This window comes from Eptesicus fuscus, chromosome 13, assembly GCF_027574615.1.
Source record: "Eptesicus fuscus isolate TK198812 chromosome 13, DD_ASM_mEF_20220401, whole genome shotgun sequence".
Lineage (NCBI taxonomy): Eukaryota > Metazoa > Chordata > Mammalia > Chiroptera > Vespertilionidae > Eptesicus > Eptesicus fuscus.
Window position 1 is genome coordinate 35,449,834 of NC_072485.1, and position 13,206 is coordinate 35,463,039.

A 13,206-nucleotide genomic window follows, 5' to 3' on the forward strand; every position below is an offset into this window, starting at 1 on the left:
TTTTCTTTTTTAAATATATTTTTGTTGATTTCAGAGAGGAAGGGAGAGGGAGAGATATAGAAACACCAATGATGAGAGAAAATAATTGATCAGCTGCCTCCTGCAAAAACTGGGCATATGCCCTGACCAGGAATCGAACCATGACTTCCTGGTTCATAGGTCCATGCTGAACCACTGAGCCACACTAGCTGGGCTTAAAATTTATTTTTCAACTAGAGGCCCAGGGCATGAAAATTCAGGCACTGGAGGGGGGGTGTCCCTCAGCCTCTGCGGCAGCTGGGGGACTAAGGTGACTGGGGGACTCCAGAGGCAGGCGTGTGAAGTGGCCAGGCCTAGCAGGGCTGAGGGGACTGGGCACCACCATCTTGTGGCTGTGGGCACCACCATCTTTGAGGGTGTGGCAATCAATTAGCATATTCCCTCCTTATTGGCTGTGGGCACCACCATCTTTGAGGGTGGGGCAGTCAATTAGCATGTTCCCTCTTTATTAGGTAGGAAATACTTTACATTCAATATTATTTTGTATTAGTTTCAAATGTACAGCAAAAGGGTTAGAAAATCATGTAATTTAGATAGTGGTACCTCTGCTTCAAATACCCACCTGACTCCACAAGTACTTACTATATTATTGTCTATACTCCCTACCTGTAATCTACATCTCTGTGGCTCTTCTGCAACTACCAATTTGTACTGTTTAATTCCTTCACTTTTTTAAAAAAATATATTTTATTAATTTTTTACAGAGAGGAAGAGAGAGGGATAGAGAGTTAGAAACATCGATGAGAGAGAAACATCGATCAGCTGCCTCTTGCACACCCCCTACTGGGGATGTGCCCGCAACCAAGGTACATGCCCTTGACCCGAATCGAACCTGGGATCTTTCAGTCCGCAGGCCGACGCTCTATCCACTGAGCCAAACCGGTTTCGGCCTCCCAGCAGCACTTTTTAAAAAATATATATTTTATTGATTTTTTACAGAGAGGAAGGGAGAGGGATAGAGAGTTAGAAACATCGATGAGAGAGATACATCGATCAGCTGCCTCCTGCACACCCCCTACTGGGGATGTGCCCGCAACCAAGGTACATGCCCTTGACTGGAATCAAACCTGGGACCTTTCAGTCTGCAAGCTGACACTCTATCTACTGAGCCAAACCAGTTAGGGCAATTCCTTCACTTTTTCACCCACCTCCCAAACCCCCCTCCCCTCTGACAGTTGTCCATCCATTCTCTGTGTCTATGAGTCTGTTTCTATTTTGTTAGTTAGTTTATTTTGTTCATTCGATTCCACATATAAGTGTTCTGGGGTTCTTAATCCAGCATCCAGAAGGGTTCAGTAATCTGGAGAAGGTGCTGTGTATAAATTAATCAAGAGTCCAGAGATGAAACATAATTTTAGAAGGCATTTTGGGGAGCCAAAGAAAACTTAGCTGAAGAAACCAAGTTCTCTTGTCTCTCTGGACCTCTTGCTTTTTATTAACACAAATTGTCCTAAAGCAAGGTAGATATACATATCAAAGGGTAAGGTTTGGTATACAGAATCCATTGTCAGATTGGTGGAACTGCCTATGGCTATTCAGGTGTTTGGCCAGGAGGAGGCAATAACATGTAGATTGAAATGCCATCAGCTGTCTGGCAGCAAGCAATCATTTATGCATCCTTTTCAGGTTTGGAGAAATACCCTTAGCCATTTCCAACAGGCAATAACATATGTGATTCAGCCCTTGCTTAGTCCCCAAGTTCCATCAACCTTTTGATGAAACTCTTGCATTTATGACATGCTGGAATTGGCTTCCAGCATAAGTGAAATCATAGTATTTGTATTTCTTTGACTGGCTTATTTCACTTAGCATAATATTCTCTAGGTATATGAGACTTATGAAGCAGAATTTGACCAACAGAGAACACTGAAAGGAAAAAAGGGAGGAAGGAATGGAGGAAGGGAGGAAAAAGACTATGGTAATTTGGGGCAGAAAATTTGATAGGTTTTATACAAGTGAGTGAACTGATCATGTTTATGACTTAGAAAAGACCTTCTGTCATAAGAGTAGGAAATGAAATGGAGGGTGTTAAACAAAGGAAGACCAATGAGAAGCAGGTTGAAATACACCAGGTAAAAGGTGATAAGACCCAGTCTAGGACTGTATTTATGGTTATGGAAAGGAAGAGCTGAAGCCCAGATACAGTTAAGGCATAGTCAGCAAGACTAAGTGAGACTGGGTTCTGGGAAAATGATAATATGTGCTCATGAGGTTGTCGTAAAGATCAAGTACTATGAAATGTGCTTTAAATTGCATAGAGAGTAAATATTAATTATGGACGTTATTTTTACTAGATCATAGCTCTCTTTATTCAGTGTTCTTTTCACAAGTTCCTCCCATGATTCATTGTAAATTGAGCTTTAAGCTAATTGGATTTGCTGAAAGCAATAGAGAATGCCATTTGGCTACTTCCTCTCTGGGGAATGTTGATATTCAAATCTCTAGGTCATTATTTAGAGTCCCCAGTTCCAACATGGGAAATTTAAAATTGGACCTCATGTTAATCTCTAAAGCAAGCTCTCCTCTGCCTCCAGGATGAGCAAATATTTGAACTTGAGAAAGAGGATCTTTTCTGCAACCTGCAAGTCTTTGTTCTAATTATTCATCTGTGGTAGATCCTGATATTCTGAAGGAGCCTATAAGACTTGTGGCTGATACCCTGTGTTATTAATACTAAGGATGATTATAATGAAGATGATAAGCACTGTATCTATCACATTTTACCACCTATTCTGTGACTGGAAATATGTTAGGTACTTTCTATACAGTATTTTATTTAAGCCCTATAATAATGCTCAGTATTATTACAATTTTATAGTTTAGGAAACTAAAGCGCAAACATGTTTTTCTTTTTTAAAATTGAATCTATTGAGGTGACTTTGGTTAATAAAACCATACAGATTTCAAGTGTACAACTCTATAACACACCATGCACTCACCACCCAAAGTCAAGTCTCTTTCCACCACCATTTATCCCCGATTTGCCCTCTTCCCCACCCTCCCTTTTTGGAAATCACCATACTGTTCTCTGTGTCTTTTTTTTTTTTTCTTCCTTTTTTGCTTACTTCCTTCACCTTTTTTACCCAGCCCCTGATGTCCCTCCCTCATCTCAGTCTGTTTTATGTATCTATGAGTCTATTTCTATTTTGTTTGTTAGTTTATTTTGTTCATTAGATTCCACATATTAATGAGATCATATGGCATTTGTCTTTCTCTGACTGGCTTATTTCACTTAGTGTAATGCTCTCCAAGTCCATCCATGCTGTCACAAAAGGTAAGATTTCTGTTTGTTTGTTTGTTTGTTTACATCTGAATAGTATTCCATTGTGTAAATGTACCACAGCTTTTTTATCCACTCATCTATTGATGAACACTTGGGCTGCTTCCAAATTTTGGCTATTGTAAAAAATTTAAGTAACTATATAAATTAATCTAATTGGAAATACATGAAAAAGGGATTTGATCCCACCCCAGTTTGCTTGGCTCCCAATTTCATACTCATTGTTTCTAGGCAGAAGGGTCAAGTACACATAGTTATCTTACTCCTCACCACCTCCACGCTCACCACTGAGGCCCTGGCCTTATCTCCAGGCAGAAAGTTGCCTAAATACTCTGGCCTTGTCCACACTAGAATGTATTTTCCTAATTGGGCCTGTCAATACATTGAGCAGGTCTTCCTAAGCAGAGAAAGTGACAGGGCCTTACACAAGACAAACAGAATGGCATTGTCTGATTTTCTCAGAAATGTGGGCTTACTCTGTCAGGCTAGGCTGACAGGACTGGTAGGAAACTGAGACATTCCTCTAGCTTCATGCTAATGTGGACCTTAGAAATTAGGTAAGAGAATTCAATGCAGGCACTCAAGTGATGTAACTGTAAGCTCAAACCCATACACTCCAGTTATATCTAGGGCTTGAAGGGATTAAGGATAGAACAAACCAAGCTTTCTCTTAAGGTTTTCATGCTCTGATGCTACATTCAAAGAAGAATATACCTCAGCAGTGAGCCCAGTTCCTGTTCTCATCTATTTAAGTCTGAAAGCTCTGAAGTCATATGCCAATACATGTATCCCTGCTCAGCTACCTACCTACTATGTGGCCTTCAGTGGATTTTTTTAAACTTCTCTGAACCAGTTTTCTCATCTATACTATGGGGAAAACTGACAACACCATTGACATGGGGTTTTCAAGTGGATAAAATTATATCATATATGGAAAGAGCTTAGCTTAAATTTCAACACATAATGAGAGCTTAATACACGGTGGATGTTATTCTCATCATATATATGTATGTATTACACATTTACTTTGTGTGCATATATATATACATGTATATATATATATACATATATATATACATATATATATATACACACAAATTACTATACACAGATATTGTCTAACTATGAAAGGGGAGCATGGTATAACAGAGAATGCCTCAATTTGGAATCCTGTTTTGCAATCCCTCCTACACATGTTCCTAGAATCTCCACTCTCTCATTTTTGATATGAGAAAGAACAAATCACAGCTCCTTCATTGTGACCTTGTTATCATTCAGTAATATCATATGTATAAAGAGGTTAACACAGACCTGACATTTAATAAATAGAAGTTATTACTCTCGAGAAGGATATAGAGGCTAGGGAAGCAAGAGAGAGATGAATCATAGATACAATTTTTCTGACGGTCATTTTTCCCTTTTTCTAAGAATATGTTTTAGATGTTCTGCTTAGCTCCTCTGACCCTCAGCTTCCTCATGTGTAAAATAGAGATAATCATAACCTTCTAATGCATATGTATTTTATGATGTAGATATAGATAATAGATATAATGTATATAGATATAGAGGTGTAAGTGTAGACCTAGACATAAACATGGCTAATTAGCTAGAACAGTACCTTGTATATAGTATCTACTAAATATACCTTAGTTTCTTCTTTATCCTTTTTTTATTTCTATTTTCCTTCTACTCATATTTTCTGTCCAAATTTCTATATCATTAATTACTTTTTCCTCTGTTTTATAATGATCCAGGTTGACCTTAACCCGTCTTTCCACACTAGACATATTAGACTCTAAAATCCTTAGAAATAGGGCCAATGCCTCTGCCATGCGTGTCCTTCACAGCACCTCTCAGTGCCTGAGATATAGAAGAGATTATATAGATATGAATTGAACGTGGGTTGTCAGTTCAATTTCTACTTAGCAACTCAAAAAACGTGAGCAAGATGGTTATGAAGAAGGTTGTAAAATTAATTTCTTAAATTGAGTGTAAGGAATGAGTATTATTTGTATTGATATGATGATAGGATACAGGCTAAGAGGGGATGAGTAAATAGTGATCACTACTGTATTTCAGATTTTCTAATGGACAACAAATAAACTTTATGAGCTAGGCCATAATATCTTTCTGTTCTTCTAATGTTAGCCATACTGTTGCACTAAATCAAACATTTTTGTGTAGCTTCCTTCAAGTATCCTAAGTATATGTAATATACGCCACTTGGTGCATATAGATAGTGCTCATACAATGGAAAATACTTCACAATCCTACCAGGCCATTATTCAATATCTGTGGTGATTAGCTTTTGCCTGAATTATGGTCTTTTAAAAATTTGATGTGTACAAATGATTTAAGGAAACAATCATCTAAATTACAACATATGTAACATTGAAAAGGCAGTCCAGTCTGTATCCAGGATTAAATAATATAATCATTTAGTGCTTCTTACCTTGAAGTGGGCTAAGAAAGTGAAATGTTTATAGATCGATAATGATTAGGGGTGAAGGGCATTGGGAAATTATCTGGAGATAACTAAGAGACTCTGGGTTGTTGGTTCCCTTTTTCTTCTGTTCTAGCACCTTTCCTTTCCAACATTCCACTCCATCCCATAAGAATAAAAATTTTTTGTATGTGTTTTTTTTCTTCTCAAAATAGCCTTGATTTCCTCAAAAATATGATGAAAACATGAAATATTCTTGGCTGCAGCATAGTATTAATACATTTTCATAGTCAAGCCATAACTAACCATTACAATAATAATGAATATACATAGTACTTGATATATTCCAGGACCTCCACTATGAACTTCCACCTTATTCAGAATTTTATACCACCAGTGATTTAGGTACTATTATTATTTCCATCTTATAGATGAGCAACTGGTGGCTTAGTAAAGTGAAGGCACCTGCCCAAGGATAACATTTAGCAAACAAAAGGCCTTGGATTTGAACCCAAGCACTTTGACTTCAGAAAACATGTCATCACCCCTTCTTTATATTCTTTATGATATGGGATTATCCTTTCACCCAAACATTCACCCTCCTGTTATTGAGAACTGCAGCAGGCTAAGTGTTGTACTGGGCAGAGGGAAGGAAGACTTTAAGACAAACACCCTCTATCTTCTAGATACTTAGAGCCTTAGAGGTACATAAGTGATGTTCTTTCATTCCTTCCAATCCTTCAATATTTATTGAACTTCTATTATTTTCAAGGCCCTGAGCTAGATGCCAGGAGTACAAAAATGAAAGAAAAGAATTCCTACTTCAGTGAGCTCCCAATCTAGTGCAAGGAAGGTAATTATAGTGCATTCAGGAAGCCACTCTGACTCAATCCCACTCCATTCCCTGGGGACACTATAGAACTTGTCCTTCTGGGCTCAGAAGCAACTTTAGAAATCCCTCAACACATAACTCTAATAGATTGGATTCAGTACTTTATATGAAACTTATTTGCTACACTTATATATTGCAAAGGTATATCAGAGCTATGTATGGGCTAGAGTGGGAACTCAAAGGGATCATAGAGTTTTAGTGTTGGTCCTTAAAGATCACCCAGTTCAGCCCTCTAACTTTTCAAATGGGGAAATGGAAGCCCAGACAGCGAATGAGGCAGAAGTGGGTGAAGAGCTCCAGTCTCCCTAGCCCTTGCCACAGATCACAGTGTGCTCCCACTGCCTGAGTTGCCCTCAATAGTAAAGTAGAGGCAGCTAGCCCTGGGTCTATGCAGCCAAGGAAAATGGGTCCTGCACTAATATTGGCAAGTATCTGCAAAACTTCCTCAGTGATGAGGCCAGTTGACCTGGGTGAGGAGACACCTGGGGCTGCTTCCTATAACCTGGTACTGATCTCCTGGTTTTTATGCCATTTCTTTAATTTATCCTTTTAATTAACATGCAAAAAATGACATCTCTCTCAGCTCATGCCAAGTCTCCTGCACCTTGTGCTTGGCACACTGGGGCATGAATTTAAGGTATCTGTGAGCAAAAGTTCAAAATGCTAAAATAGGAAGCATTAATGGTGGAACCACTATGCATGCACTTACCAGGATCAATTTTCTACTTAGACAGCTTTTGCTCAGTTGTGCTAACTACTAACCAATCTATACTTCCTAATGGATTAAAGCGGAAAGGTCAGGAATCATAAAATCATCCATTTCCCACTCATTAATATTCCAGTGTGGGCTTCTGAACCTGCCCCAGGCTCCATAACAGCAAGGACTTATTTATAACCAGGTTACAAGAAGACTGACCAACAGCCCAGACCATATAGAGACATGCATTTGTATGCAGTTTTCTGAATGAACGAATGGATGAATTAGTAAATAAATAAAACAGTACCTGAAGACATGATACTTGACAATTAACATGATAAAGTGTATAAAGAGTTTGGAATAAGGTGAATTGAGTATATTATTCACCAGATGCCAAATTTAAGGGTAGCCTAAAACCGAGGTAATCAAGATAAATAATATTTAATGCAATATTTTCAAATTTTAGATTAATACAAAAGTTTATGATAAAGTATCACTATTTAAATACAGATTTAGTTGGGGCACGTTTATGGTGAAGAAAGAGATATTTAGGAAGATCAGGAGACTTTGAATAAGACAAGAAAACCAGGGCTAAACCCATACCTCTGGAAATCATTAGCTGTGTGGCCGGGAGGCTTTCATTAACCACTGGCCTCAGTTTTTTCATTATTCAAATGGAGCTAATACCACCCATCTTAGAGAATTATTGTTGAGGAAAAAACACACCTAGGACACAGCTCCCAGGTTCATTTATTTCATTAACTTAGTCAAGTTTTAGGGACATTTCCTATGTCTCAAGCATCATGTACAAGTTATAGAAATTAGGAGGAAAAAAAAAAGAGGAAATAAGGGAGGACCTAAAACAGATTGAATTACAGATACTGTGTCAGACACTTTACCAAATCATTCATGTTTGGATGGAGACTGCATGACAAGAGGCATTGTGACAATGTGCTAGATGTTACCTGGACCCAGCCTGAATGCACAGGGATGTCACCTAGGATGAGAAGTAGCATCTACTGAAAAACGGCCACAAGAGAGGTGTTTTCACCCTATAATCTACTTGAGTCTTTACAGTCATCGTGTGTGTGTGTGTGTGTGTGTGTGTGTGTGTGTGTGTGTGTTGAAGGTGCTGTATACACATGTTGTAAGTGAGCAAATTAAAAGTCAAAAAGTCTAGGTTAATTTTTTGAGATCACACAGCTCATTTGCAGGAGATGAGCCAGCATTCAGTTTCCCCAAGGCCTGTTCTTTCTATCACACTCATTTTGTTAAGATGTGAAAATTGAAAGCCTTGAAGAGGAGACACTCTTACAGAAAAAGTACAGTTTTATGGGAATGCTAAATAGGGAAAGATTTGAAATATAAATAAATAACACCAAGAGGTTTAATTTCTTTAACCCATCTGGTTAAACCCAAACAATATGTTGTGTGCGTTAAGAATCCCAACATTCAGTTAAAAATTGTATTGAGACATTAACAAAATCAGTGTTTAATTGGGAGAATTAATAAAAAAGAAATAAAAATTGAGAAAAACTTACAGAGACACAGACTTGGAAGGAACTAAAATTAAAATAGGTGAATAATATTTAGCTCATCAACAAAGTAGGGAGAGCCATAAGTAGCTCATGAGTGTTGCAAGAGTTAAATGGACTAGTGTGTGCTGAAGGCTTGAACTTAGCAAAGTAACACATACAGCTACTGTTATTAATATTCTTACTTGGAATCAGACAAAATTGCATTATAATCCCATATTTGTCATTTATGTGCCATGTTAGGAAACTGAGCGCTGATGCCAGTTAATGTTGGTTTTTTTTTTTGTTGTTTGTTTGTTTGTTTGTTTGTTTTTAGTAACCACATATGACTGTGTATTTCATACATGGCTCTGTACAAAATATTTACACACATTCTTTACAGAATAGTAACCACCTGAAGGTAAAAAGATAATGTTTTTTTCTCATCAACAAGGTGAATCCTGATGTCAGCAAAGCTTATCACACAAATGAACTTGTTCCTTCTTAGGCCACAACTGAAGCAAAAGCCACTTGCTTCCTGGGTTCCAAAAAGCTGTGGCCTTGGGACCCTGATCATGTGCACTTCCTTTCCTCTCCCCCATCAATTCCTTCAGTATTACAGATAGGCTCGAGTGCTTGTGGCAGGAGGTGCTGCTGCTGCTGTCCATTTGTAACAAGAGGACAAACTTGCTGAGGGAGAAGACGGGGAATATCTGTCACATCATCACCTCTGGATCCTGAAAGAATTTCCTTTGTCTTGACATATCTTCCACTTTCTGGATTAACCCATCCACACCACACTCACCCCAGGTGGGACTCCTGCTATGGAGAATGACCCATCACTGAGCTTTTTTGGTTCTAAAGTGCTGAGCGTAACTTAGTATAGCTGCCTCTCTGAATGTCTCTGGGCTAGCCAGCTGTCTGGCAAGCTGCATGCTCTACACTCTGCACACAGGGCATGCATACAGGAAGGAGGGGAGGTCCAAGCAGAGGAGCTAGAGTGCTTCTGGCACGTTCACATTAAAACACTTGTCAAGATAGAACAGTGCTGGAGAGAGACCATGAAAATACAAGTACATGGCCGCTTCAGACTATACACCCGAATTCTTTAAAGCAAAAGGCACTTTTTTCCAAGCCAGAGCTCGCCTGAAACAAAGCTGGCGTGGCTCACAGGAAAAGCTGTCCCAGGACTGTTCCCTCAGGCTATAGTGAGGAGTGGGCTTTTCTGGGAACTGAACTTCTCCACTGACATTTCCAACCAGGAAGGAGAGACCACAGTTAAGGAGATAAATCAAACCCCCAAACCGAGCCAAGGTAGTGAGTGGGTGCCTATCTGGAACAGACAGGTGATCTGAGGAAAACAGGAAAGGGAGACACGAGGAGGGCACTTTGGGAGGGTGGGGCTGTTTACAAACAGCAGCTCTGGCTAATGTGAAATGTTAAATAATTGGGTAAAAAGGAACCCTCAAGGTCTTCGAAGCTCATCCTTCCGATGAGAACTATTTTCTTCCATGAAGGAGCTATTATTTTTAAAGTGAGGGTGCTTTATATATTGGGTGTTACATAATTCTAAAAATAGTCATAAAAATATCTTTTTTAAAGCAACTTTGCGTGGCTTGTGGAATAGGTAGCAAAAAAAAAAAAAAAAAAAAAGGGCAGACAAGTCAGGCTGGGTGGCTCAGTTGGTTAGAGCATCATCCCGTGCACCAAAGGGGTTACAGGTTCGATTCTCGGTCAGGGCACATACCTAGGTTGCGGGTTTGATCCCCAGTCAAGGCGAGTGAGGGAAGCAACCTATCAATGTTTCTCTCACATCGATGTTTCACTCTTTCTCTCTCCCTAGAGTAAAGGAACATATCCTCGGAGTGAGGATTAAAAATAAAAAAGCCCTGCCCTAGCCGGTTTGGCTCAATGGATAGAGCATCAGCTTGCAGACCAAAGGGTCCCGGGTTTGATTCCGATCAAGGGCACATACCTTGGTTGCAGGCTTCTCCCCAGCCTGGGCTCTGGTCAGGGTGCATGCAGGAGGCAACCAAGCGATGTGTTTCTCTCACATTGATATTTCTCTGTCTTTCCCTCTCTACCTCCCTCGCTAAAAATCAATGGAAAGATATCCTTGGGTGAGGATTTAAAAAAAGAAAAACAGTAGGCAAAACCAGTCTATGTCTGGGCCCTACAACTTAACATTCTTTCCTGTTTGTCTGGAAATACTGTGATTTCTAGACTGAAAATCAGTAGGAGTTATCCAGTAACCCAATTCCCAACTGTCTCTTTGATTTCTGACCAGCTAACAGAGCTGCTCTTAACAAGGGCCAATCTTGTTCCTGGGCTACCTACTCTGCCTCCTTGCCTTCATTCTACTGTCGGACTTCTTTGGCCAAAGCAGACAGAACAGGAGGAGCTGTGAGGCGGGCATTCAAAGGTCCAGCTTGCTTACTACTAGGCAGCAGCCAAAAGGTCCCCAGTGACCAGGCCCAGCAGGTTCCAAAGGCAGCTGGGAGCTAAAAACCCCGCTTCCTCCAACACAAGAGGAGGCAGTGGAGAGCACACTCAGCAGCCCACTGTGAGGGAGAAGAGTTCTATGCCCAGGCCCCGAGTGCCCAGTGTCACACAGGTTCTGCTATTGGCCTCTGAAGCAAAGGCAAACCATGGAGTGGGAGGGAAGGATGGTAGGAATACAAAACCCTTGACAGAAACCCTTTTAATAAAGGACATCCCACCCATCCCCATCCTTCCATCGAAGGGCAAGACCTTAACGTAATGCCAGAGGAAGAATCTCCTCTGGCATTTAGGGGAACAGCTGCAGCTGAAACTTAGGGGCCCACTCCAGGGCACTTGTCATCACAGCCAGAGCGGCTGCTCCAAGTGCCACTGTCAGCCCCATCACCGCCAGCTTCACAAAGCGGTTGGTCCTTGGTTTGGTCAGGACGTCTTTTGCTCGATTCTCAGTCCGAAGAAGTCCCCGAAACCGCTGCCGCAGCACCATGTCTGGCCTCTGCTGGGTGGATGCCAGCTCAAAGTCTTTGAAGGTAGAGGCTGCCGTTTTGTTGGCTTGCTATTGGGCAGCTGTTTTCCAAGCAAGTCTAGATGGGGGAAACTGAACAAAAAGGTCTCCAGCTCTACTAATCAGCATCTCATAGGGCAGGTCCTCAGGGACCTGGGACAACAGGTGGTGAACCGAGGCCATGTCACAGTCACAATCTAGGACTTCCTCTTCTCGATACAACACGATCACAGCTGCAAAGTAAATGGGCATCAGAGGGTGGCAGGCCAGGAAGAAGTCGTATAACCGCACCACGTGTCTGAAGTCAGACAGGACGTGCCCAAACCAGGTGATGAGCCAGCTGAGGGCAAAGATGGTCCCGACCTCAGCACTCTGCATGATGTCATGGAGTTCTGGATTCACCTGGTCAATGATGGGCATTAGATAGTTTAATGTATGTTTGGTATTGTCCATTGTTGGATCCATGAAATCCCTGAGGTGGTGGGTAGATACTTTTTCTACCAGGGATGTTGCCAGCCTCTCTCCTATCACCAGCAGAAATGTGACCACAATGTCACGGTAGCCCTGATAGTAATGCAGCTGAGGGTTGCACTCCAAAACGAGGAGGATGATGTCGATCAGTTCTTCCTGGAGCCCTTCTCTCTGTTCTTTTGGCATGCCAGGAGGGAACCGCCGTAAGGACCGCCTGACATCCAGCAGCACTTGTTGGTAGACCTTGCTCATCTGTCATAGGTTTTTCCCTGATATAGCAGGTGGGTCATTGGTGTTGACATTGAGGAGCTTGGGCCACACTTTTTGTCTCATCTCATCTGTTAGGAGCCCTCCTTCACTAATAGCCATGCGTCTAAGGGCAGCCACATCAGTGGGATCACTGTTCAGAGCCTGGTATATCTTTGCTACTTTCTTTTTCTTTTTGGCATTAAAGCCTGCCGTCTCCGCGTCGTCGTCCCAGTGACTGGAGGTGGGGACGTCGCCCTGCGCACTTGGGGAGGCCATGTCCCGGGGGCCGGGCCCAGGCCCGGGCCCGAGCTCCGGCTGATGGCGGAGCTGAGAGAAAACAGCCCGCACTTCCCTGCAGGCCCGGCTTGGTCTGTTTTTTTTTTTTTTGTTTTTTTTTAAATCTGCAAAATGGGAACCAAAAACCAACATTTTAATTTCTTTAAGATTAAATATCATAAGATATCTATAGCCACTGGCTAAGTGTCTAACACATCCTAGATACTCATGAATTGTTGGTGATAGTTGATGTTATTGTTGTAACAGAAAAAGAAAATTGTTGTTTCCAATAATACTGACAGAAGCTGTTTTTGCCTTCTAAGAGAACTGGCAGCATGCGT

General features: G+C 41.0%; 1 protein-coding gene across 1 annotated transcript; it reads right to left on the bottom strand.

The window, feature by feature from the left end:
* Window positions 1-11,611: 11,611 nt before the first annotated feature.
* Window positions 11,612-12,877, bottom strand: LOC103293634 (TBC1 domain family member 20-like). The gene is given in 1 exon segment (XM_054724979.1): window positions 11,612-12,877. A coding segment is annotated over 1 exon segment (1,212 nt). The 5' UTR covers window positions 12,866-12,877; the 3' UTR covers window positions 11,612-11,653.
* Window positions 12,878-13,206: the final 329 nt, after the last annotated feature.